General features: G+C 50.8%; 1 protein-coding gene across 17 annotated transcripts in view; it reads left to right on the plus strand.

Annotated features, from left to right (window-relative positions):
- NPHP4 (nephrocystin 4) overlaps positions 1 to 24,845 on the plus strand; it is a 67,147-nt gene that overhangs the window by 39,739 nt on the left and 2,563 nt on the right. For 4 of the 17 annotated variants that reach the window (XM_026085611.1, XM_026085622.1, XM_026085626.1 and 1 more), the window contains 15 exons: positions 2,670 to 2,798; positions 3,406 to 3,617; positions 3,721 to 3,947; positions 4,433 to 4,619; positions 6,066 to 6,155; positions 6,942 to 7,098; positions 7,539 to 7,624; positions 8,773 to 8,858; positions 9,428 to 9,599; positions 11,834 to 12,013; positions 13,623 to 13,766; positions 14,219 to 15,488; positions 15,804 to 19,134; positions 20,095 to 20,646; positions 21,194 to 21,541. In XM_026085611.1, the coding sequence (XP_025941396.1) occupies positions 2,670 to 2,798; positions 3,406 to 3,617; positions 3,721 to 3,947; positions 4,433 to 4,619; positions 6,066 to 6,155; positions 6,942 to 7,098; positions 7,539 to 7,624; positions 8,773 to 8,858; positions 9,428 to 9,599; positions 11,834 to 12,013; positions 13,623 to 13,766; positions 14,219 to 14,359 (1,811 nt within the window). In that variant the 3' untranslated portion in view covers positions 14,360 to 15,488; positions 15,804 to 19,134; positions 20,095 to 20,646; positions 21,194 to 21,541. Of the gene's footprint in view, positions 1 to 2,669; positions 2,799 to 3,405; positions 3,618 to 3,720; positions 3,948 to 4,432; positions 4,620 to 6,065; positions 6,156 to 6,941; positions 7,099 to 7,538; positions 7,675 to 7,739; positions 8,660 to 8,772; positions 8,859 to 9,427; positions 9,600 to 9,642; positions 9,710 to 11,833; positions 12,014 to 13,622; positions 13,767 to 14,218; positions 15,489 to 15,803; positions 19,135 to 20,094; positions 20,647 to 20,930; positions 21,169 to 21,193; positions 21,542 to 22,246; positions 23,701 to 24,845 lie in introns of those variants that run through there. The other 13 variants (XM_026085613.1, XM_026085615.1, XM_026085612.1 and 10 more) reach the window with 13 other exon arrangements.

Raw genomic sequence — 24,845 nt, forward strand, 5'->3', positions numbered from 1 at the left:
TATCTTAAACTGTCATTTTCATATTTTGCCTGCAAAAGTATGATAAGCTCCTGGCAAGGAGAGTCTGAGATTCATAACCCAGTGAGAGGTTTATCTGAAACCCAGCAAAAAAGAGAGAAGGAAAAAACAGCATGCCAGGGCAACAGCTGCCCTTTGATTTTTCTGCCTCTGTGTGTGGTTTTTTGTTTTCCTCTTTTAATTACAAAGTAATGTTAGTAAGTTTTTTTTAAAAGGTTTCTTTATGAAACTCGGTTTAAGGCATTAAGCACCAGAGCCCTTTTTTGTACATGTCATGGTGTTTATTGGGCTGCTCAGAAAAACAGAAATTGGACTAAAGAAAAAAATTTCTCATTCAAGACTTCGTGCAGGTGCGGTGCCCGTTTGTGGTCTTGCAATGAGCGTGTGCAAAGTGGAGCCGTCGTTCTGAAACCTCTGGCTGTTGCAGAGAGGGAATGCGGCGTCATTTCGGGTGGGGCTCAGAGTCCTGTCGCCTAGGTCCGCACCGTGCTTTCTTGTGACTTAAAATGCTTTGCTTTTCCTCTTTGCTGGGTGGAAGGCTTAAAGAGAGAAAGATGGCGCTAGAAGGGAAACGGCAGTGATTAAGCACAGGCTGAACTCCCGAGTTCTACAGCTTTAAGTGGTCTTGCCCGTTACAGAAATTAATATTTACCATTGGAATTGCACATCTTTAAGCTGACTATATGCCTCAAAACTGCAGTGAAAAAGGTGAAGCTTTTAAAGCTCATAGAGGCTGATTTTTCATTCATGGAAAAGCAGCAGAGATGATTAGAGTTAGAGCTAAATGGTATCTTTTAGAGCAGGAACACTTTTCCTGATTTTTGGAGGCGCAGAAAATGACCAGTGAGGCTCTCAAATACCAAAGTTCAGGACTTCAGAGCTGGCGTCTGCAGAGCAGCCGCTCTCCCTGGGGAGGAACTGCAGCGCAGGGCTCTGCGTTTGCCGTGCTTTACCTGAAGGACAGAGCGTAGATTTATAGGTTAGGTAAATACACAGACAGCTTTATAGCCTCATCCCACACAGCTAAGAATAACCTTTACGTGCGTGTAAATCACGGCGGGAGAAGGGAGACAAGACAATAGACAGGTCAGCGTTAGGGCTAGTTTTGTTCAGTTTTTGTAGGCGTGAGAGAAATAATGTTAAAACAACTCACTTTCCCAGTGGCAGAACACGTGTCCCCAGGAAGTAATTGTGCATCTTACTGGCCACCTACTGTAGATTCAGACACTCGGGAGCTTTTATTGACACTTCAGAAAACTCGCATGAAAAGCAGAATTTCTTCCAAAGATCAGTGGTAAATTACGTACGATGTCCRCATCACTTTTTAGTAGGAAGCTGTCCTGTCTCTTACAGAAAAGTTGTATAAAATCTAATAGCAGTGGGATCCTAGAGAAACACCATAAAGCGTATAGAGTGTAATAAGCCGTGGGATATCTGCTGCTGCTTATTTCTGAATTGTCTGTAAAGATCTATAGTGGGGATATCATTTGCTAGTAGACTTTATAACAAAGTGAAAAAAAATACATAGAAAAGTTATCTTCTAGTACATCCTAATAGATGAGTCCACCCTGGATATTTTCCCTTTCTTTCTATGTTGGCTTCAGCTCGTGTCTACTTTCTGTAGGAATCGTGATGGATACGGAGATGGTCAGGAAAACACGGGATGTCCCCSATGCAGTCCCTGTGAAGGAAGAACCATTTTCAGGCCTACCCAGTCAGTCTGTGTGTTGGTTCTGGTCTTCGATAGCAATGCCTGCCTGCTCAGCTACAGTCCATTTCCATAAGCTGCTGACATACGGTCCAAATTGAAATGGCTTAGTTGCTGGATTAGAAGCAGGAGGAAAGAGTCAGTCGAAGTCTGAATTTAATTTCATTTTTCGGCAAAGCTTTTAAACTTTGAAAAATTTTGCAAAGTTCCTGTGAGGCCAGCACTGAATGGAAACAGTGCATCTGCCAATTCTTTTAGGATTGTTTTTAATTTGATTTAAAGCAGCAAGGCGTATATGTGTGGAATTGCATCTGTGGATGCACGGTGCCTCTGCTCCTTAAATCTTTGCTCACTACAATGGCAAGCGAAGGAAGGTTTTTGCACTATCTGTAGCAAGGATCTCTGAACGCTCCTGTCTGCCAGCAATCAAAGCAACTTGCGTGCAAAAAAGCCTAAAGATATCTTTGATTTATTTTGCTGAAGGGTGGTGAGTTTAGAAAGATGTTTTTTGGCTTTTTATGAAGATTTTTTCAGTTTGCTGCATGACGTTTTATGGGAGTATTCAAGGCTGAGAGAGAGAGATCCCAGCTGGAGCAAGGCTGGTGCGGGAAGGTGCTGAAGGGAACCAGATGGAGGAACTGTCCTGCATCCAGTTTTCCTGCACGCAGTGTGGCCAGGCTAAAATCCCGAGGCGATCTTCCAGTCCGCTCRCAGCCCTGGCGGGAGCGGGACTGAGGAGACGCCAGGCAGGTTGGGAGCCCTTGAGCGCGCAGAGACCCCGCTGCCGTGCAGGGCCCGCGGTCCGCGCCCGGGCGCCTCGGAAGCGCGAGGCCTGGGGAGATGCCCCGTTTGGGCCCGAACTGGGCCCCGTTTGAGCAGCAGAGTGTCCTCTCTGTGCAGGATGGGGCCGGGCGCTTACCCCTCGATCTCTGCTCTGTGGCAGGCCACCCGTGCGAGGAGAGGCTGCCGAAGCGGAGAGCCTTGCCCCCGTCCCGCTCCCGCGTCGTGCCGTCGCAGGACAGCGCCAGCGGCTTTCCGGGCGGCAGCTTGTTCTCCTCGGGCGCGGAAGCGGGTAAGTGCTGCCGGTCCGCGACTGAGCTCAGCCCCTCGCTCGTCCCTCCTGGCCGCTGCTAAGGGTGGCAGGGCGACGGTGGAGCCCAGGCCCAAGCACAGGGTGCTTCACGCTCTGTCCCCCGCGGCGGCCTCAGTCCGGCATTTCTGTTGCCGTGAAATGGCCCGTGTTACTGCAGCCCTGGTGTCTTGTTCCCGCTGTGTTCCGGGCTCTCCAGCCGTGAGCTGGCAGCCCCGTTACGCTCCCGCCGCTGCAGACGCTCAGAAACTGGTGTTTGCTGGGTCAGTGCTTACATATGCACCAGCCTCGTCTCCTACGGAACTCCCTTGCTTTCCGTTGTCCGTGTCTAATGTAGCAGAAGGCTACGTTAGACCGTACAGGTTTTCCTGTACGATCGTGTTGCACGTCCCGGGCAGCACCGGCCTCCCTTCCCGTGCGGCGCTCTCCCTGCGGAGACCCCAGCATCCTTGGCCCGGGCACATCCGCAGGCGCTGTGTGCCGCCGGAGGCGCCCGAGGGCGAGCGAGCGGCCGAGCCTTGCAGGGCTGGGTCTCCCCCGGGTTTAGCATCCTCTCCGGGTTTAACGCCCGCCTCTCCCCCTCGCGCAGGCAGGGCCGCGGCGCGGGCCCAGCGGCTGGCCGACGTGGACGGCGAGCTGGCGGCCCTGCTGTGCAGCCGCCTGCGGGAGGCGAGCGCGGCCTCCCAGCCCGGCCCCCGCGAGGCCGCGGCCGTCCGCCGGCGCAAGGTGGAGCGCATGGCGCGCGTGCGGCAGCGGGAAGCCCAGGAGGAGGACGGCGGCGGGAGGAAGCTGCACGTCGTGGTGAGGACAGCGGTGGCGGGTGCATGCGGAGGGGCTGCTCTGCCGGCAGGCGCCGGGGGCACGGCAGAAGCGACCGCGCTCACGGCCCCTGCCTCCCTCGCAGGGCTGCCGCGAGCAGCGCCTCCAGCACTCCCGGGACCTGCAGATCATCGACGCCTACCGGGAGCGCATCAAAGCCGAGAGCATCTCCAACATGCTCCGCCAGGCCATCACCACGACCCACACCGTGTACGCCGTGCTGGGCACGGCCGAGTTCTTCGAGTTTGCGCTGAAAAACCCCTACAACGTGCAGCACACGGTGACGATTGAGATCGACCACCCGGAGCTCAGGTAGTGGCCAGCGGCTCCGTCCCCCCGTGAGTGTCCGTGGTCTCTGTGCTGTGCGGGGAGGCTCAGGAGATAGGTATCCCAATAGGGAGACAGCAGGTCTGTCTGAACTTTGAGGCTGACTTGAAATGGGGGCATCCATAGGTACATCTGGGCTCTGTACTGGGAGAACCTACTCTGTGCTCCCTGTTTTCTTCCTATCAGCCCTGCCCCAGCCCAAAGGGATGGGGCAATACGATCTACAAGCTGAAAAGACCAGGTAGAGCAGCCTCGCGATGAGGTAGCCGTCTCTGCCTGCCTCGGGGAGAGCTCGGGGAGCAAGCTGGGAGTCCTTCCCCACTGGCAGGAAGGCGCGTGCCTTTTATCCCTTCCTTGCTTTAACGCCAGAGCGCCTTCCAGCCATGCTTGGGGGGCGAGGTAGAGGAGGTGAGGGCTGACATCGGCCCCCAAGCAGTCCTCTCCTTGCAGTAACTCTGTCACTCCTCCAGCGTTATTTTAGACACGAGGGAATGGAGGCACTTCAAAGAGCTGACCAAGACCGTTACTCCAGTAGAAGAGGATATGTTCCATCTTCACGATGACCTTAGACCTCAGGTCTATCTACGTCCCAAGGAGACTGTTCACATCCCCTTTAAATACCAGACCTTCTCGGTGGACCCCACAGTCGTGATGCAGGTATGCTTAAAACCTCTGCACTGCTCAGGTGCTGTTGCATAGTACTGATAACAGGAAGAAGGAAGAGTCTCCTGCTGCCTTTCTGCGGATCTAAACATGATGCTAGCTGTATACACTTCTCTGCCTGTTTTAAACCCTATTTTATGCTATGTCTAGTAGGAAGTAGGTGGTACATTTTGGCTTCACATACAGTGCCTTTTACATTGTTTCCTATACTTTTCCTCTGCTTCTGGCAGCTGATATTACACTCAGAAATTTAACAGGAATGTGATTTTGTTTAGGAGGGAGTGATGTAAGACAGGTTATTACCAGATCTTCACATTAAAAAACATTCAGATTTGTCTTTGGCAGAGTATGGTGCCTGTGATGTTTGCTCTTCTGGTGGCATTTAGAACCAGAAGACTTAAAACACTGCACAGAAATCAGAAAAAAAGAAAGAAAAGTTGCATCCATTCCTGTTTTTCCAAATTGCTTTGTCTGTCTGCAGTGGCTGCAGAAGAGCAAAACTCCTGCTTGCTGAGGTCATCTGGGGAAATTTGATTTGCTTCTTGCCCTGATAAAAACAATAACCAAAGAAAACTCTTGAATGGTGAGGACAGAATGCCAGCACCTAAGGAAGTTTCTCCTCTGTCTTTTAATTGGTCTTGTATTTCCCAGTGCTGTGCAAAGATGTTTGGCAACCTTTCTTTTAACTGTTGATAGAATGAGTCTGACCCTTAGTCCGCACTTCAGGAATTAAATTTTGTCCACATGATGGCCTCTGCTCCCCTTTCTACCTCCGTAGCAAAGAGCAGACGGGGAGTGAAGCCATGTGGCTGCAAGCTGGTAGCTCTGGAAGTGCTAGGGCTGGGAGCAATGGGCCAACGTTGCCCTTGAGTAGCGCTCGTTGAACTCCAGCATGTGAATCTTTGCTCTCTTTGCCGATGCTAAGAAGTCCTCTCCCTGTCACCTGGTGCCACTGCATGGTGTTCACAAATGCAACTCGGATTTTAGCAGAGCTATCAGTGGTGAGAAAACACGAAGAATCAGAAAAACAACAGCTCTCCCTTCCTCAAAAGCCCGGAGGGGAGTCCAGTGAAGGGGAGTAGATTCGCTATCCCAGGAGTTTTAATACTGAGTCCTGAATCCTAGGCGCACAAAGCGGTGTGGAACTGGCCAGTCTGTGCTTCGCAGGACTGGATCCTACCTTCGTACCTGGGTGGTGGAGCTGCCCCTGCCAGCGGGGAGTGTCCCTCCCGGGGGGAATGCTTATCCATATGGAAAGGCTATAACCAAGGGAAAGAGAGCTTGAATGCCCCAGAGGAGAATTGTGCCCATAATCGTTTCCCTCTGCTTTGTTTTCTTACGTATTGTAGACTTGTCCTGAGTGATAGAATTTCCAAAGAAAATATTGACTACATATAGTAGTGCTTCCTCCTGAGACAAACTGCTTTCGTGTGTGTCTAGCAGGGGCCTGCGGGGCTGAGTGTTGGTGAAGACGGTGCCGCCTCCTCCTCCCCGTGGAAATCTGGTGCCACCCTGACAAAGCACATCAAGGTAAGTAAGCTGGGAAAAATGCCGCTTGAGTAGGCTGAAGCGGACTGGAAAGTTTAGAGACTTTCAACTCAGTTCAGTGGGGCACAGACTAAACCTACGCTTACTTGAGTTTTTTTAAATGCCCCCTTACAGAAGCGGGTTTATGATGAGGAACTAGGTATCTGAATTTTCTGCCATGTCTGTGTGTTGGGAGTCAGGAGCACTGTTTCCTCCTGTGTGCTGTCATCCAAAGCTGCAGAAATCAACCTGCAGGGTGGTGTATAGGTAACAAGATCTTCGATATTTCCCTAAAGAGCAAGCACAGTTGGGGTCCAAATATCTGCATGTAGAAAATGAATACAAAAGAGCAAGAGGCTCAACATCAACCAATAAAGCCACAGCAAATGTAGCAAGAAAAGTGCCGTGTTTACAAAGCATTGGATATTTGTATTTACATTCTCATCCTCTGCCTGCTTTGCTTAAATGCTTTCTGTTCCTCTGTCAGTTACTCTTTCAAAACTGTTGCTCTCAACCTATGTGATTTCATTTCCCAATAATTCCTTTGGCACATTTAAATTACAGCCATCATGCATTTATGATCATGAAACTCTCTTAACAGCATCTTAGAAGCTGTGCTATTCATAGCAGTTTCTGCCAACAGATTGGGACCTGGCTCCCGTCCTCACTGCTTGTCTCGGGGAATGGTAGGGCTGCTGTCCCTTGGCTGTGCAATACGATGTTGTGCTATTTGAGTTATTTCTTGTCTGTCTCTGAGCTTTTTCCTTTTCCCTTTGACGTGCTGGACAGGTCTCTTTCCAAGTGAGTGGCGGGAAGCCCATTGCAATTCTCCAGGTGAAGGTGGAAACTCAGCCCCACGTGGTGGACCAGACCTTCCGATTCTACCACCCAGAGCTGACCTTTCTGAAGAAGGCCATACGACTGCCCCCGTGGCACACTCTTCCGGGTAACTGTCTTCATTTCACCAAGGACCAGACCGAAAATACTGCATGGGACTGTGGGGTTTGGGGTCGTCTTTTACATGATAATAGAATAAACCTAATTAATAAACTTCCACCATTCATGCAGCTAATTTCAACACCAGTAGGCCTTCCCAAAGGTGCAGGTGGCATCTCGAAGAGCAAATTTGCGCCATCAAACTGTCTCTGCTTCCTTGTGTCTTCATGACCTGACCATCTATCATGTGACCTCCTTCTGGGTCCTCACATCGGGATTTATTATCTTATTGTTGAACTGGTGCCACCAGATAGTTGAGCCTAGCATAGGGGATTCTGGTTCRTGGCTGGTTCTCCATGGCAGTGTGGTGATGTAGAGTAGTAAAAATAGAAAATAGTAGCAATAAACAGAGAAAATGCTAATGTTTTCTCATGTATTTCTCCTTCCTAGGTGCACCGGCAGGGATGCCAGGTGGGGAACCCGAGATGTATGTTCGCTGCAGTGACCCTAACGTCATTTGCGAAACCAAACATATGGTACCAGTCACAAAAGTCAAACTGATGTCTGAGTGTATCCTGCTGCTATGGTTTGTTTTAGTCAGCACAGAAATGCCTCCCATCAATGGTAGCATCTAGATTTATCAGTCTATAGTGATGAAATCCTGGCTTTTATTGAACTGAAATTGGCCTTTTTTTCCCAATTAAAATGAGCTGCATTGTTTTTGCAGTGGAAGCTTAAAGTTGCACCTTATCACATCATGCAGCAGCCTGTACTAGTTTGTTCTTTTGAGGAAATACTAAATGGTTCAAAATGCTGGTAAAAAGCCTTTTATCAAGGTGCTACAAATATATTTTTCTGTCTAATTGAGAGTGTCTACAGCTGTTGGGAGGGAGTGAAATAGAATAATAATGTGTCCTCTGTAAATGAACGGTAAAGTTGCTGTCCAAAGCTAAGCCATTTTTTCTCTGCGTGATGCTACCAAGGTGAGAAAGGACATATCATAGCGGGAGAGCATAAGATATATGTGTGTATATGCGTGCTTTACCTTCTGATTGCCTCCTGATATTTCCCTGTAGCGCAAATATTTCAAGATCTGTTCTGGCCTGTTTCTCTCCTGGCTTGATGCAAAAGCACACTGAAAATTAGTACTGGTCTTTTTATTTACCTGGTTACTCTTTTGACCAAACCTGGAAAGTTCATGACTTAAGTCACTTTGTACTTCTTCCCAAGTGCAGCTTTTGTTTTGTAATTGCTAGCTAAGATTTAAGCTTCCTGGGCTTTTTTTTCAGCTGGTTGAGATTGAAATGAAAAATAAATTTGTGTATATAAATGTGGATGGTAATGAAGGGAACTTGCTAATTGGCATTGCAGAAATGCGTTAGTATGATAATTGGATTATGGCTTGTTAGAAAACTTGGGGAAATTTTGCCAAAATTTAATTACAGATGCAGACCTGGAATGTGATAGTCATTTGTATCCTCTTCTGTAATTAAAAATACTGGAAGAGTTCGTTCAAGCTGTATAATAACTTAATAAAATAGTTTAACTGGATCCTGAAGGCTGCTGCTTTCGTAAGTGGGATTTTGTTGTTGTTGTTTTAATGGAAAAGAAACCCTGGAGTCCTCATTAGCTGGTTTGATCTCTAGGTTAACTATTCTAATGATGCTCTGATTTCTGTACTCAGGGTCCTGGGGAACCACAGGACGTGTTCTTAAAAGTAGCTGGAGGACCAAGCCCGCAGATCAAGAAATTCTTTGTTGCTATTTATACGTAAGTAGGAGAATCCAGAAAGTAAAAAAGAAACAATTACCCAGAGAGCGTGACGGAGCAGAAAGGAGCATTCGTGTGGAAGGTTTTGCTCACTGTTTTCCATACCTGACATATTTCTCTGACAAGCAGAAACCTGGACAGAAGGCTTCCTGATTGCCTTGACATATCTGTTTGCAAAATTGGGCTTGGTATGGAAGAGTTGAAAAAAGCCTTAGATTTTTTCTTTTTCTCTAAATAAACTGCCTCCTGTGGCAAGCCCGTTTCCAGTATGCAAGCTAACTCATTAAAAGCCAGCTGGGTTATCTCTACGTCAGATGACAGCGTTAGGTTAGCTTTAGAAATTGGTTAGACTGAAACAAGATCTTTTACCCCGAGTTCAGCCTTCTGCTCCGGGCAGCCAAAGCTTGTATCCAAGCAAAGCGCTTTTATCTGTGGCGGTGTAGTTCTTGTGAAGGTGTGTTTAGCGCAGAAGCCTAAGTCCCTGTTTTATGTTTCACTGACTCATTTTGAAAGCATCTTGCCAATGTCTCCTCTAAAAGCCATGATACGCATCTTTTTCGTTGCTCCAGGGATGCCTGGCTTGCTGCTCCCATCCAGATCTGGCAATTTTACCTTCACTCCCTGCAGCGTGTGGATGTTAGCTGCGTGACGGGGCAGCTGACCCGCCTCTCCTTGGTGCTCAGGGGCACCCAAGCGATCCGGAAGGTGAAGGCATATACCTCGCATCCCCACGAGCTGAAGGTAACCTCAGCCACTAAGCGGAGCCTATTTTCTTCTAATGCAGCTTTCCTTCCTCAGAACAAAGAGGAGCTTTTTGGTTGGAGGAATCTATGCATCAGGGTGAGCTAAAGGTTTGTGAAATCCTTCACAAATATAATTAGTAGCAGACTTTTGCTGACAATCCTAGTGGAAATAACCCCTCCGCAATGAAACATATCCCATTTGGAATTATGAACAATTTACTGCCATAAAGTGTTTGTGATAATTATCTTTTGATTAAAGCCGTCGTGTAGAATCATTGGTACAAAACCCCAGAGGGCAAATTATCTGCATTGAGACTATCTGAAGACTAATAATTTCTTTAGGATTCATTTAGTCATAATTGTAAATGCGAAGGCACGAAAACTCCATCGCTGTCCCATAAACAAAAGAAAAAGCCATATTGCCTAACTCTTTCCTCCTGAAAACTGAACAAGGAGATGAATCCCATAGAGCTGAGAAGGAGTTTATTTACCACAAGCATTTGCTTTCTTTTCACTTAAAGGAATGATTCAACAGCTTGCTGTTAAGGAGGGGCGCAGTACTGCCAACAGGCAGGTATCGCGAAAGTGAGTTTTCAGGCTGCCTTTTGGCCCGCTGCTCTAGAGCTGCCTGCCTTTAGACCGACTTCTCTTGTTCTTGGGTGCTCTGAAGTGTCACCGCAAAATAGCATTCCTTTGACTCCATTTCTTCAGCTGTTCAGCCTCAGATGCTTGCAGCCTGGTTTCTGTACCTCTCGGCTCCTGCACAAGAGCCGAGGGGATGCGGAGCGCTTGCTAGGACCGAATCCAGCCCTGTGACGCTCAGGCTGGCCAACAAACCACGGAGGCCGACAGGGCTGAGGAGCCCTTTGGAAGAAACACGGGCCGTGCTATCACAAGCAGAGCTGAGCGAAGGGAGGTTTCCCTGTGATGAATTGCATGGTCTTGGGTAGAGGCCTCTCGCCAAGCTGTGCAGCCTGCACAGGGCTCTGCCCTCAGGAAAGGGCTGGCAGCCTCCCGATTTTGGAGTGTGGATTCTAGGCTGAGATGAGGAAGCTCTGCTTGCTGGCAGCCGAGGAAAGCATCAGACCTGCCAGACAAGGCTCTGGTGCCTCTCTCGGGAGATTAAACCCTGCTCCTTGCTTGCCTTGCCATGCTGCATGGGTCTTTTATCTGGTTTAGAATCTGTTAGTAAGCTAAAGAGAGTCAGTTACTTTAATATGTCAAAGTCTTTTTACCGGCTCAAGTCGGAAGCTCCAGCAACACACATAACCTGTCTCTCCTTTGAGAGAGCCAGGCATGTTCTGCTGATGGATATTGTATTGCAGAGGAGTTTTTAAGCATCTGTAGGATTTTTACAAAGGCTGGTTTAAAAAAACCCACAAGAATACCCCAGTCACCCTTGGTAGGCTTTCACATGTGTACTTTCCTTCACTTTGAGTGAAGGAAACATCAGTAACGGCACAGTATATAACATCAAAAGAAAACAAGCTCAGAGACTCTCTATGCTCTATATTACATCTAACATATCACGTACGGCACTCTGATAGTAATACTTTTTGATCCTACAGCGAGCATTCAAAAGCAAGTAATAAGGGTTAACATTCCAAGTACAGAAAAATGGTCTAGCTGTCGCTAAATACACCTTTAGCATTCATTTGACTAAGCAAAGTTCAAATTAGAATTGGCACAGAGCTTCTTACATAAAGTTAGTCCCAGTTTATTAATGTAGGTGGTATTAAATATTTGTGTCATAGGTGCACATTTTCTAAGTTTAATCAGTGTCTAATTTATATTCCAACTTGATGTTGTGAAGGTGCAATAGACTTGCTCCCAGCTGTTGCTTGCCAAGGAACACCAGGTTGGTTTTTCTAGGGCGTTCCTAAGATGATCTGCATAAAAGTTTGTCTTCCTTTACTCTCCCACCATTTCTCAGGCAGTGATTTCCCAAAGGTGGTGGGGATAGCTTTGAACGAAGCATCTCTGATACCATCTTTTCTTTGTCTAGACCATCCTCTTGTTTTCTTTTTTCTTTTTGTGGTTGTGATGCAGAACGTTTTGAACAGGCCTGTATCACACAGTGTGGCCGTCAGGGCTATGTTGTCAACACGATATTGCTTGAGGTTCTAATGTAACTTTTTGATCGTTTTTTGTTGTGAGTGACAGACAGACATACGTTGCCAGACGTTTGGCCTCTGCAGGTTGCTGCGATTCCATGGCATTTGTTTTCTGCAGGTGGATCCAGACGGTGTGTTTGTTCTCCCTCCAAATGGAGTACAGGACCTGTACGTTGGTGTGAGGCCTCAGAAAGCTGGCAGCAGATTTATCTACCTCAATCTGGTGGATGTGGAATACCACCAGCTGGTGTCCTCCTGGCTGGTCTGTGCGTCTTGCAGGCAGCCTCTGCTTTCTAAGGTACATTAGCTCTTACAGTGGGAAAACGCGATGGCTCGGGGCCCAGCTGGACTGGAAGCCTCAGTCCTGCCAGTAACCTGGAGCTGTCTGCCACTTGTAACTTTATTTACCTCTGTCTGKCTGGCGCTTGCCACCCTGGCATCCGCTTTCCTCTTTCTCCCACTTGCGTGAGGAAGAGCACGTGCTGGGTGCTCTGCAGTTGGGAAGCATTTTTGACTTGTTACTGTCCTCCGGATGAGTGTTTGGTCTCTTTGCAGACATTTCCATTATTCGCAACTGTCATGGTCAGGGATCGTGAAACCAATTTCTAAGAATTACTGTCAGATTAGAGATTAACTGTCCTCTCTGCGTTAATCTCCTAAAGCGCTATTACAGAGAGGAGCTCCAGAGCAATTGTCTTTACCTGCTGTGAATTTTGAACTTTGTGTTGCTGACCCTGGACAGCTGTTTTAGAAACACGGACCTTTGGTAAAACCAAAGGAAGCACTGCGATGAGGGTGGTTTTCTCTTTCTGCATGAATTCTACCCATTCTTCCTTTTACTATTTCTATCTCCCAATGTCAGGAAGGCACTGGAGCACACATTTAGCCCTCCAGTGTTTGAGTAATCTTGCTGAAGACCATAATGAAATGCCTTTCAGACTGTTTTGAAGGTAATTCCATGCTGAGGCATGTCAACTCTGAAGTATACCCAGTTGTGAAATTAAAGTTACAGCATGCTGATTTCTATTAGCACTGTGCTGGCTTAGGATTTTGCTCAAAGATAGAAAATTAGATTGCTCAGTTAATGTGTTCATTTAAAAAATGTTTTTCTGAAACACTCGATATTGGGGGAAGTTAAGTTCAGCATTTAAACTGATGCTACACTGCTCCTGATAAGTACCAGTCAATCTCCCAGGGGTGTGTTGTGTTATCTAAATTAGCACCATGGCTGTCCCCATGGAAATAATTTCATTAGTTGGAGAATTAGTTGGCCAGTCCCAGCTGCTCCCCTCGCCCTTTGTCATTCGGGCTCATAATTACTTCTGTGAACATGGAGGTGCAAACTGCAACTTGAGGGAGATGCTTTCCCTCCGAGGTTGCTTATTTTTACCCAATGGTAGAAGTAGCAAAGTGAAATATAGAGAAGGTGAGAGGAAGAGAGGAGAGGATAAGGCAACGTGCCCTCCCAAATGCCCCTATGCAGGGCGGCTCCCCGTGTCAGCAGCCTGGGCTGGATGAGAACGCTACCCTGCAGCTGGGAGCTGATCCAAGTCGGGGTTGATACCCGAGGAGGTGCACGGTGCGCTGGCTGAGATCCCTGCGGATCTGTTTGTGTAAGGCTCGGCAGCCCCAGCTCCATCCTTAAATCCGTAAGCAAACCTGCTGGGCTTGAGCAGCGCCGGCAACTGTCCTGGTCAATTCGTAACTCCTTGCAAGGGCACTGCAAAGCAGGCCRGGATCTCTGTGACTCAGTACTACTTTGTTTCGTGTCTGAGAATAAAAATTAATAGACAAGGGGATTCTCCTTATTTAGTTCCACGTGAGAGCCCACTTGTGTTTTCCTCCGCCCACAGTTTGTGCTGCTCTGGTAACGATGACCCTGCAACTTCTTGTGTTTAACCACACAGGCTTTCGAGATAACGCTCCCCGCAGGAGGAGGGAAAGGCTCCAACAAACGGATCACCTACACCAACCCGTATCCCTCCCGGAGGCTCTACTTCCTACACACCAACCGGCCTGACCTGCTGCAGTTCAAGGAGGATTCCTTTGAGGTACCCGGCCACACTGTGCTGCTGGTCAGGGACCCTGCTGCCCTGGCTTCCTAAAACGCCCGCGAGCTGCAGGCCTTCATCTGCGCTTGATGGCGCGATACTGCCAGAGCGAGGTGGCTCTCGGTGCAGGCAAGGCCACGTTTTGCTCGGAGGCTAGCGGTACACATTAATAAAGGAGGCAGAGAAATGCATTCTGTGGGAGCGAGCGCCCATTGCACGCAGCGGGAAAGCTTTTGGCCCCTTTAGAGAGAGGGTTTGCTCCGTGTGAACCCAGAGGCAGGCGGCTTGGCTGCACGGCCCCGGGTGACCGCACGCGCAGCAGGGCGGTGGGCTGGTCGGGCAGACTTCCCCAGCAGCCCTTTGCGTGCGTGCATTTGTGAGAGTTGCGTTATCCTGGAAAGGACAGACGGTGAGGAGTCCGTACTCATCTCTTCTTCTGTCTGTTCTTGCAGATTGGTGGTGGAGAAGTGTACACCATTGGCTTGCGGTTTGCCCCGAGCCACAACACAGGTGAAGAGGAGATTTTGATTCATATCAATGATCGTGAAGACAAGAATGAAGAAACCTTCTGTGTGAAGGTTATCTACCAGTGAATCCCAGGCCAGGTGCCTGCTTCAGCAAAATGGCAAGTTGCTCCAGCATCTATCACAGCTTCCCTCTGACGGTGCTACCTCCTGAGAGACAGCCTGATTTCTGCAGACGCCTATACATCTCTCCCATCTATGCACTTGTTGTTTCTGAATCCTCCTTGACCCCGTTGTTTGCAAGCAGAGCATCTGCTGAGCACCTTTGAGCCCAGCCCTGCACAGTCAAAGGACGAGCTCTCTTGTTACTCGTCCAGCTGATCGCGCAAGGTCTTATTATCTTCCTGAATTCCTTGCACGTTGCCATGAACTCCACCGACGTACCATGGTTCTGTCTCTCTTCCTTCTACTCAAAATGGGAAGTATACCTGTATTTGTTACAGTGTGTCACAACCCCAGAAGAATGTCTATTTTTGTTATGTATTACTATGTTTTGCTGTGCTTGAATCTTTTTTAATTTAAAGATTTGGGAAATCTGAGTCCACAGGATATTTTTAAAAGGTATTTCATTTTCTACATTGAATTTTGTACAAAAAGAAGCAGTTTTCTAGACACTTTAATACTTTTTACTCATTCTAGGTCAATTAAAATTGTTGCACAGAATTGACAGAGTATTGTGGCATTTTCTGCTCCTGGAAGTCCAAACACTTACGAGTCTGTGTGTGACTGCTGATGTGGGTGTTGAGCTGCCTCTGCCGTCAGTAACGCGTGCCGTCGTGCCGTCGGACCTCTTGCGGCTCGGAAGCACTCGGTGGCTCCTGGGCGCTCGTCCCGAGCGCAGTTAACCTTAGACCAAAGTGACAGTGGGAGCCCTGGGGAAGGCGTAACGCGAGCGCCCCGGGGCCGGGCACGTGCGTACCCGCGTGGCACAGCGCCGCGCTCGGGAGCGGGAGCGTTTCCTGTGCCCTCGCTGCTCCGGCCTCCGCCGTCCGGCCGAGCCCTGGCAGCTGTAACGGCGCGCAGAGCGAGGCCCTCGGTCTCTGCAGTGAGAGCAGGTTCCCACCGCCGTCTCCCTTTGAAGCGATTTTCAGCGTCCGGAGTAGCGGGGCCTCAGCTGTGCTGCAGATGGTGGAGTGGCAGGAGCCAGACCTGCGAGATGAACCTTCTTGCCGCAGCCCGTAATCACCGCGCTGCCAAGGTGGGTCTCCATAGCAAACGGCAACGTGCTGTGGCGGTGCCGAAGCTGGCTTCAAAGCAAATCGCTCAGGCAGTGATTGAAGCTGGCCATGGCAGCGCAGAGCACTGTGGTGGCTAATTTGCCCTGCTGAGAAGTCTTTCAGACCTGAACGGTTTCTGCACAGCTGCTTCATTTTAATTATTTGGAGAGCAGCAGGTGTCCATGTCAGGTAACGACTCCCATGCCTGCGTAATGCTTCTGTGTTTTGTTCCTAACTGTACGGCCTTCAAAGCAGTGCTTATGGATATTGTAACGGCTCATTCTGTTCAAATTCAGGTCTTATCACCGTTTTAAGAAAGATGTTGGTGAGCTGGAAAATGCAGCAATGTGACGGAAATGCTGCGAGAGCTGCAGCCGGTGCCTGGGATGAGCGGCGCGGCTGCGGGAGGGCGGCGCAGACCTCAGCACAGCGTACGCGGGCTCTGCTGCGAAGGCAGAAAGTACCGGCTTTAACTTAGCGCAGAAAAGCATGACAAGAATGTGCACGCCGCGGAGGAAGGTGAGTGCAAGCAAACTACAAATGCAGTAAGAATTTTTTTTTTTCCATTTTAATTTGGGTGATTTTTGCTCCAGAAACGGTGGAGGCTTTGCCTTTTCTGGATGGCCTGGACTTCTGACTGAGCAATCTCGTGGGGAACTTCCTTTAGCCAAGGCCTGGCAGTGCTGCCATCAAAGAGCAGCTGTTGCCCCAGATGGAGGCCCTGAAATATGGGAAGCCTGATGAGAAGACACATCTGCACAGTCAAGTTCTTAACCTGTTTTTTGCATCTTCAACCACGCTTATATAAGAAACTCTAGAAGCTGTGGCCAGACCTGTCTAGGACCATTGTTAGAAGCTGCACAGATACCATAATTCAGTCTCAGGTTGTTTGGGAAAGTTAATTGGGGACAAATGTCTCCTGATTGCCAGGAGACGCTGCAGCAGTGCTCGGAGCTGGCCGCGGCCGTGCTGGGTGTTTTGGGGCAGCCTGCTGGGAGCAGAAGGGCTGAGTTATCTCCGCGGTTTCCCGCTCATTCGGCAGTGCCCTGGCGAAGGCACTCCTGGCAAACTCCCTTTTAGAGCAAAGGCAACGGTTACCACTGCCCCTCCGGGGGTGGCGGGTATTGTGAATTCACCAGGTGGGTCAGTGTTTGATTGCAAGTTCAATACACCATCTCCCACTGATGCAAAAATTTGTAAGAGAAACCCAGCCTGCAGGCAAATGCTGAAAGTGCAGCGCGTCTGCGCACACAAGGGGAGCGGATGTGTGCAGAGCCGGGTGCAGAGTTCACTTTCAACACTGATATTTTGAACTCTTCTCAGCTGTATTTCAAGTAATGGAGATGATTAATGACTTAAACTGGCAAAAATATTGGCAGTGTTTGCAGAAATGTATTTGCATTTTTAAGTCAGCTTTCGCTGTGGATTGCGATCTCTGCTGGGCAAGTGGAATTCAGGGGCAGCCTTGCTTCCAGGAGATTTTCCTGGTTCCCTGGAAACTTTTCTGTGCTGCAGGGTCTCAAGAGCTAAGAGCCTTCCCCCCCTCCCCTTCTTTGCTTCTGTTTTGGCACAGCATAAAAGGAGACTTTAATTGCTCTAGCTTGAGGCTAATTCTCCACAATAATAATTTGCATCTCTATTATACCATCCACCTGAGGAGCTGCGAAGATGCAGCCCAGTGTTTCGCCCTGGATTGCAAAGGAGCGTTGTTTTCTCGCAGTGTTTCTGGGAACTTCCCTCTCCCCTTTTCCAGCTCCCCAGCACTGCAAGCGCTCTGGGGCTGCGAGCTGCCCAAAGGCAGCCCGGGGAGAAAGGACAAAAAGCATTGGAAAGAGCAGCGTTTGGGGCCCGTACAGTGAATTCATGCCCCGAAGGGGGCAAAAGCCCCCAAGCAAAATACGTATGTGGTCCGAAGCTTCGGCCCTGCCGAGGCTCAGCCGTGGGGTGCCGCCACGGTGTCCTGGGCAGGACCAGGGGAAGGTGCAGGCGCTTCCCCTCGCTGCGTCCTCGAGGGCTTCCCCGCTTTCCTTCGCCCGCTGGTGTTCGGGCTGCTTGGCTTTTTACCGCAGCATTTGTAGCCGGGATCTCCAGTGAAGAGGAGGCATTTGCCATTTGCGTGGAGAGGTCGGGAAACAAATTTCAAATGCCCGTCGTCCTGTCCGTGTTGGCTCGCGGCGGGCGCCTGCGTGCAGTCCCGGCACAAGCGCTGTGTCCCCGGGATGGCGGCTGGTCCGGCGGCGTGCTGGGAGGCGCAGCCGGTACTGATCCCTGCGCGCAGGAGAGGCGGCCGGGCGGGCGCTGAGCCGTGCGAGCCCGGCCCTTCCCTTTGCAGCCGGCTGCCACCGCAGGAGCATCTTGCGTCATACTGAGATGGATGAGTCTGGATGAATCCCGGTAATTACCGGAGAGTAATGTGCACACTGACACATCTGGGACTGAGGAATTATGGTCCTGTCCCAATATGTTTTAATCTTGTTTGTTAGATAATAAAATACTCCCACCATTCTTTACTAGTTTATACTACATTTATTTCTGTTAACTCGTGGTCATTAGTACCCAAAAACCATCAAGCACTACCTAATTTTCTGATCGCTCCATTTTCACTAATGGATTAGAAGGAAATAGCTGAAACGCATCCTGCTGATTGCGAGGCTGGCAGGATTTTAATTTATCGTCCCGTTTTTACAGCACTGACTCGCATTTGGCCTTGACATATAACTGTTGGAAATCCTCAGCAAGTTTTACTGAGGAGAAGATTCATTAGATGCACTGGGTGAAAGCAAAAGAGCAGGAGAGAAAAAAGGAGCGTAACTAAGGCAAAGATGGAAAGATTTTCTGCAGGAAAGGACAGGGACTCTGGGCTTCTGCCCTCACTCTCCTGCCTTCAACAGCTCGCACCAGCTCCTTACGCCGAAGTCCGTGGCGATGCCTCCGACGCGTTGTTCATTCAGCGTGTAAAACACTCCAGTCGCCCTCTGGAGAGTCTCTGCGTGGAGCATCCGCCACGCAAGATCCCAAAGCGCTCCGAAATGCTGATGCTGTATCTGGCTCAGCAGGTGAAAGGTGCAATACGGGGTGCTGCAGCTGTGGGCCCGGCAGGGCTGTCGTTCCTATGAAATCCGAGGCGCAAGTTCATGGGAGATGATTCATTGACTTCTAGTTTTAGGCGGTTGATGATTTATAGCAAAGGATCAATGATCTATTTTGTGCTTTGTTTCCTGGCGGTTATTTTGGAGTTTTTAGTGTCTGGAACACCTGCACAAGCTGTAAATTTAGGATAAGCATGTGCTTGCTTAATAGGTAGGCTTATGTTACTGCGTCGGTCTGCTTTTGAGTAGTTTGCCTGTTGCGTTTCTACCAACTGTTCGTGAGTGGTCACTGATAAATCTCTGCTTCTTCTCTCTTGGGCCTGAGCTTATAGGGAAACGGCGAGCAGAACCAGCCGCATCTGTTCCTCCCACCTGCGCTTCGGCTGGCCCTGGGAAGCGGCCGCGGGGCGGCAGAGCCTCTCCGGGCAGGCGCCGCAGCAGCGCGTGCCGCTGGCATGGAGCCCCGGGCGCTCGCCTCTCCGAACACGCTGCGCCCAGCTCGCCTTCCCCGTGGAGCGCCCAGCGGCGCCCGTCGCAGGTGAGCACCGGCACCAGCCCCGAGCCCCTGCGCCACCGGCCCGGGGCTCTCGTCCCGAACGGCTGCGGGGAGCGACGGCCGCCCTCCTTGCCCCAGCAGCCCTCTGCCCAGGAGCGCCCCTCCTCGCGCGCGCCCAGGCGGCGGATCCCCGCGCCTTTTCCTTTGCCCGGCCGCTGCCGCTCGGAGGCAGCAGGCACCAGCCCCTGCAAAGAGCCGAAAGCCTGCCGCTGTCCTGGAAAGATTTATGTCCAAGCCAAAGCCATGTCGCTGCTCTTTATGGCATATTAGACTGATGAATTAGTAGTCCCAATTAAGTCCTCTGCTGAGTTACTCTGCCTCCCTTGGACTGATTGAAAATGACAGCTAATATTTTTTAAATTATTATACTGTCTAAGGCCCCTAAGTTAAGTTATTAAAGTAGATTAGCTGAATGATTTTCATTACTTTTCCATATAATAATATTTCTTAAGGATTATGAATGAGTTGGTGCTTTCTACTCGGCCACCACGGACCAGGAATCTCCATAGGTGCGCGAAGGACCACGCGTTTGTAGCATAAGTACGTTATTTGCCAGCAGGAAAGTGAGCGCTAATGTAGGGATTTGAGTTAAACTGGCAGCTCAGCGGTCACATTGTGGTTAAGTGCCATCAGGAGCTGTAATTTGCAGGTACAGTCGAGATCCCCAGCACCCGGCGGTTAGCAGCGTGCTGTGCGTGAGCGGAGGAAAGGCCCCGACAGCGTTGGCCCCTGCCTTGCCGTCTTTGCACCAACAGAAAGACCACGAGTCATAGCTGATACCTGTGCTGAAAACTGCAGTGAAATTTCCTCTTAAGATGACTCTGCTTCCCTGCAGTAACACTGAAGTTTGTCGTCTCTCTAGCTCTATTTGCCTGGGCCAGAACATCAGCTTAGTAGCAGGCCAGCTGAGAGCCCTCAAATTTTTCTCACTTTTCTTTCCAGCCCAGTTCCAAGGCGTCTCACAAAACTTGGAGGTTTTCCTCTTTGCTCCCGTTTCCACTGAAGGAATGATGGTGGAAAGCAGGCTGCCTTGTCCAGCTGAGGATGCCGAGAGTTGCGTTTGCTATGGAATGCAACGTACAATAGACCTTTGTAGGTCTGCTGATGCCCATTTGTTTGTTTTCACTGCGTTAGCTGTAATTAAACAATATTTGCTTCGTTTGAGCTTAGACAAAACGTGCAGTTCTGCTGGGGCTGTGTTCGAAAGCCCCGTTTGCCGGCAGTGAAGAGGAGCCACGGCAAGGGGCCGGCTGCCCCGGAGGGACGGGACAGGACAGGACTTTCGGCTCAGCGTGCGCAACTTGCGGAGCGGCAATGCGAGCGCCTGAGTTAGAGGCGAAGCAAAGAGCAGCCCGCTGGGCAGCGTGCAAGCGCGGGGGCAGCGCTGCCGCTGCCTTCTCGACGGCGTCTGTCGATAGCCTCTCCTACGCCGCATTCGCCACCGGAGCCCCAGACAGCAGCGTTAGCCGGAGGGCACAAACCCCAGGTTATCAGGTAATTTTCAAAGAAACTTTTCTTTGGGCTCTAGAAATATTTAGAGTCTTAGCCCTTGAAAATATTTCAAGTACTGAGATTCTGGCAATTCCAGGCGGGAGGATGGATGAGCAGTGTCTGCTAAGGGCTTCTACGTTCTTTGGGGTAATGGCTTGGAGGAGCAATTGTATTTCTTATTTTGTTCACACTTGTTAATGAAGTTGTCCCCGTTAATGACAATAAACTCATATCACTGTGCACTTAACATGCAACTTATTATTCCCTTTCCATTTCATTCATGTCAGGAAGAAAATTGGATTCCAGTAATGATATAATTAATTCACCCTAAAATTGCAGCTTGCATCTCATCACTGAAACATGCAGGAAGAAACAATTTGGAAATACTTTCCAGAGTTTTAATAATTGTAATGACCACTCTGCCCTCATCAGAGCATGCAAAGATGCTTCTAGGGGACTGAGCCTCGGTTCCTTCGCCTCTGAGAAGCTCTGCCCAGGCCGGGCTTCTTCGGGCAAGGGAGTATCTTAACCCTCCCTCTCACCTTTGCAGGCTCCCACTGGCCTGCTGGTGTAACGCCGGCCTCCTGCATGAGCGTTTGAGACACCGCAGCACCTATTAAATTAATCGAGGAGTCCGCCTGGTTCTCTCGTACAATGCTCCTGGCAGAGATAAGCGGAACAAGAAGGAAACTGTTCAAGTCTTGAGGAGCACGGAGAGTGTTAGGAAACAGGCTGATTAAAAGGAGCGGAGCAACCGGGGCCGCTTCTCTGCGGTGTCCCATCGCGTACGGGCAGGCTGCCGAAGTCGAAGTTCCCGTACGGTCGCGCTGCTGTTTCTTAGCTGAGCTCAGCCACGCGCCGGAAGGTCCCCGTTGCGCTTGCGTCGTGCCGCCGTCCGGGTCGCGGCTTTTGCAGGGAAGGGGCGCTGCCCGCGCGCGGGTGCACGGGAATGTCGCGCAGGGCATGGCAGGCGATGGGCTGCTGCATCCAAGCGCTAATGGACTGAAAGCTTTTGAGCCCTCTCCCCATCGCGTGCGAGGAACACGTGCTCAGGCAAGCCGCTGCCTTTCCCTGCTGCTATTTCGGTGCTTCGTCGCAGCCCCTCCTCTTCGAGCCTCGTAGCCCTGACATTTCTTGAGGAATGTAAATTGAACACTGCGGAGCGCCTCTTTAATTGAGCTAATTTTATAGCGGTCAGACTGAGGGTGCCAAATTGACTAGAGGTGAAAGAAGAAACTCTGTGAACGTCTGCCAGGTGCTCAATCCAGCCTTTGAAGGTTTTCCTCTCTCATTTTGCTTCTGCCGTCTTATGTGCTTGCCTCCCTACGCCTTTGTGCTCTGGCTGGGTTTTTAGAAGTTGCTCCAAAGTATCTAGCACTGGACTGGAAGCAAGACGCTGAAAAAAACTTTTTTAGATAAAATGGTTTGGAGTAAACCTGGGCTGCTTTAACATGCATGGGAAGACCTGTGGATTTGGGCAGCAGAAACTGAGGCTAAAATTTCAGTTTCAGGGTAGCAGAATGTGACTTTGCTTTGAAATAGTCGTTGAACTGACTCCCTGTGAAATATAATGTTTATCGACCTTTTGTGTTTCGCCCTTTAGGATAAAGCGGTTCCTGTCATGATGCAAATCAGTGATTTGTAATGCGCTGCGTCGCCTTTGGAGAACACAGCCTAGGGGGTAACAACGCAGTGCTAGGGAAACACGCCGTTGTTAGAGGAACAGGATCCGGAGGAAACTGTGTCGTTTGAATGATCATTTCGAAGGAGAAACAACCGAGGCTCTTCTCGATATTTAGCGTTGCTGCATATTAAGCCTATTAAACGCTTGTTGGCTCCTTGATGGACCCATGTTCATCATTCCCTCTGCAGCAATCTGTCACTAATTGGAAGACTTATCTCCGCCTTGCAAAGAAGAGCCGGAAAACCCGGCCCAGCTTCCCCCGCGCGCGCCGGGATGTGCACGGCTCCGTCCTGCCAGCCGGCCCCGCGTGGGGAACAGCCGCTTGGCCGGCAGCTCCCGCCTCGGACACTGCGAGTACGGCAGCGGTGCCGACCTGGACCTCTGCTACTGCACTGGCAAAATGGGAACGGGAACCGCAGCGGCTTGTCCCTTTCAAACAGCGTTTCCACGGAATGGGAAGCGGTGCTATTGCGGAATTCCTGTTTTGCTGGCTCCTGCAGCGCTCCCAGCCGCAGCCCTGGCTCTCCTCGTGGGGCCCCGCGTTGCGCGTCATTCTCTTCCGGCTCTTTTTCCACCCGGTTTATGGGGTTCGGTCGGTGACCTTTTGCAAACCAGCAATGGCATTCCCAGGAAAACGAAAGGCGTTGCATTAAGCAGGCAGCGGTTGCAGCTGAGCAGAAAAGAAAGGCAGGACAGAACAACCCCGTCGTATCCCGGCGCTCGGTGTTAGAGGCGGCCTCTCTTTTAGGGACCGCTCCTGTCCAGCGTGGACCCTGGTAGCTGCGTTTCCGGCAGATTTCCAGCTTTGCTGGCAAGGGTTTGCTGCGGTTTCCAAGGCATGCCGGTTCTGAGATGGTGCGTGAGCAACCTCCCATTTTAACTAACTAACTCACTCAGACTTTTCATGACAAATACTTCAGGCGCGATAAGGTTCAGTTAATCACTTACACCTGCTTCGTATTTCTGCCTAAGTCTGTGTTTCTTGAGTCTCCTGGGGACTAGAGAAAAGGACGTGACGCAGGGTGGAGGCATCTGCAGAGCAGCCGGACAAGCGGCCGCGTAAAGGGGCCGGTCCTGCCGGCAGTCCCGTTCCCTTGCCCTTTCCGAGCTGGAGAGGCTTTGGTATGGAAAACTCCAAGTTCATTTGCGTATCGAGACAGGACTTAGCTGAACGGTGCTGCTGAATCATTTGAACTTTACTTGTCATTTAGAGCAAATAACCTTTCAGGAACCGTGTTTGGAACCCAAAAACTCTGGGCCTGGGGAGCCAGCGCTGATCCGCGAGCAAACAGCGAGCGCAGCTCCCCATCGCCGCCACCGCCTGCAGCGCGGCCCCGAGCCCGGCCGCGCTGGGACGTGCTCGCTCCCGCACTCGGCGCTGCCCCTGCCGCGCTGCGTCGCCTGCGGGCAGGCGATGGACGGGGGGTTTCAGCTGGGGGTTTCTCCGCCTGAAACCTCCCCCCGCTTCTGTCACCCACACGACGTGAAGGATAAAAATGCTCGGTTGGGAGCAGCGCTTAGGTGACCTACAGCCACATCACTCGTGGGGCTGCTGGAGACGTGCAGCAACAGCGTAACCTTGAAGCGTTTGGCTCGAGTGCGGCGGAGGAGCTTCCCTCACCGCTTCCTCCCGAGCGCGGACGCGCAGCCCATGCTTAATCTGACGTCGTGTTAATGCGCCCTGTGCACGGTCCTCCCGCCGCAGCTTCGGAAGCCGCTTACCGGAGCAGGAAACGCGGTGCGATCTCTGGCTGCGAAGGAACGCAGAAGCAGGGCGTGCAGCGCGCGTCCGAGCGGCTTGCAGCCGCGAGCCCCTTCTCGGGGGATACGTGGCTCTCGGCGTGGGTCGTTCCTCGCCCGCGGGGCGGCAGAGTGGCCGCTGGGCACGCGGCGCAGCTTTGGCACCAGCGCTGGGCCACCCTGCACACCTTGAAGCCTTCCGGCTACCCTGCTAATTAGCTTCCAGAAGCTCCCAGGTAATTAAGCACAGCGCTTCCAAAAGACGTGTAATTGCTGGAGAAGCTTTGCCCTCCAGCTGCAACGGTTTGGGTCCCCGGAGGCTGACGCGGTTTGAACACCTGCCGCCGAGCTGCAGCGGCGCTTTCGCCGGGGCGAGGAGGAGCGACGGGGCTCTCCCGGGACCCGCCAGCCCAGAGCGGCCGCCGGCCCGTGCTCCGGGAGCCGCGGCTGAGTCGCGCCGCGTGCTGGGAGCGAGCGGGAGCTCCTGTGCGCTCCCTCCGCTTCCGTCCCGTGCGTGAACTCCCTTGGTGCTGAGCTCTGTATTGCTCCGAGTTGTGAGAAAGATCCTTTGGCGATGGAGCCACTAACCCTCTCTAATCCCTCTTCCGCATCCCCCCTCTGCTCTCCGCTGCCTGTTCACGCTGCAGACTCTGAAAGGCCTTTAAATGCTCTCTGTGCTGTGCAATGAGGAAAAAAGATGTATTTTTACATTTAGAATAGCCAAAGGTCGACACTGTCAGCGCTAAAAAAGCGCCATGCATGTGCCATTGAAAACCCT

The sequence above is a fragment of the Apteryx rowi genome, unplaced genomic scaffold (genome assembly GCF_003343035.1).
Source record: "Apteryx rowi isolate R43461 unplaced genomic scaffold, aptRow1 scaffold_67, whole genome shotgun sequence".
NCBI lineage: Eukaryota > Metazoa > Chordata > Aves > Apterygiformes > Apterygidae > Apteryx > Apteryx rowi.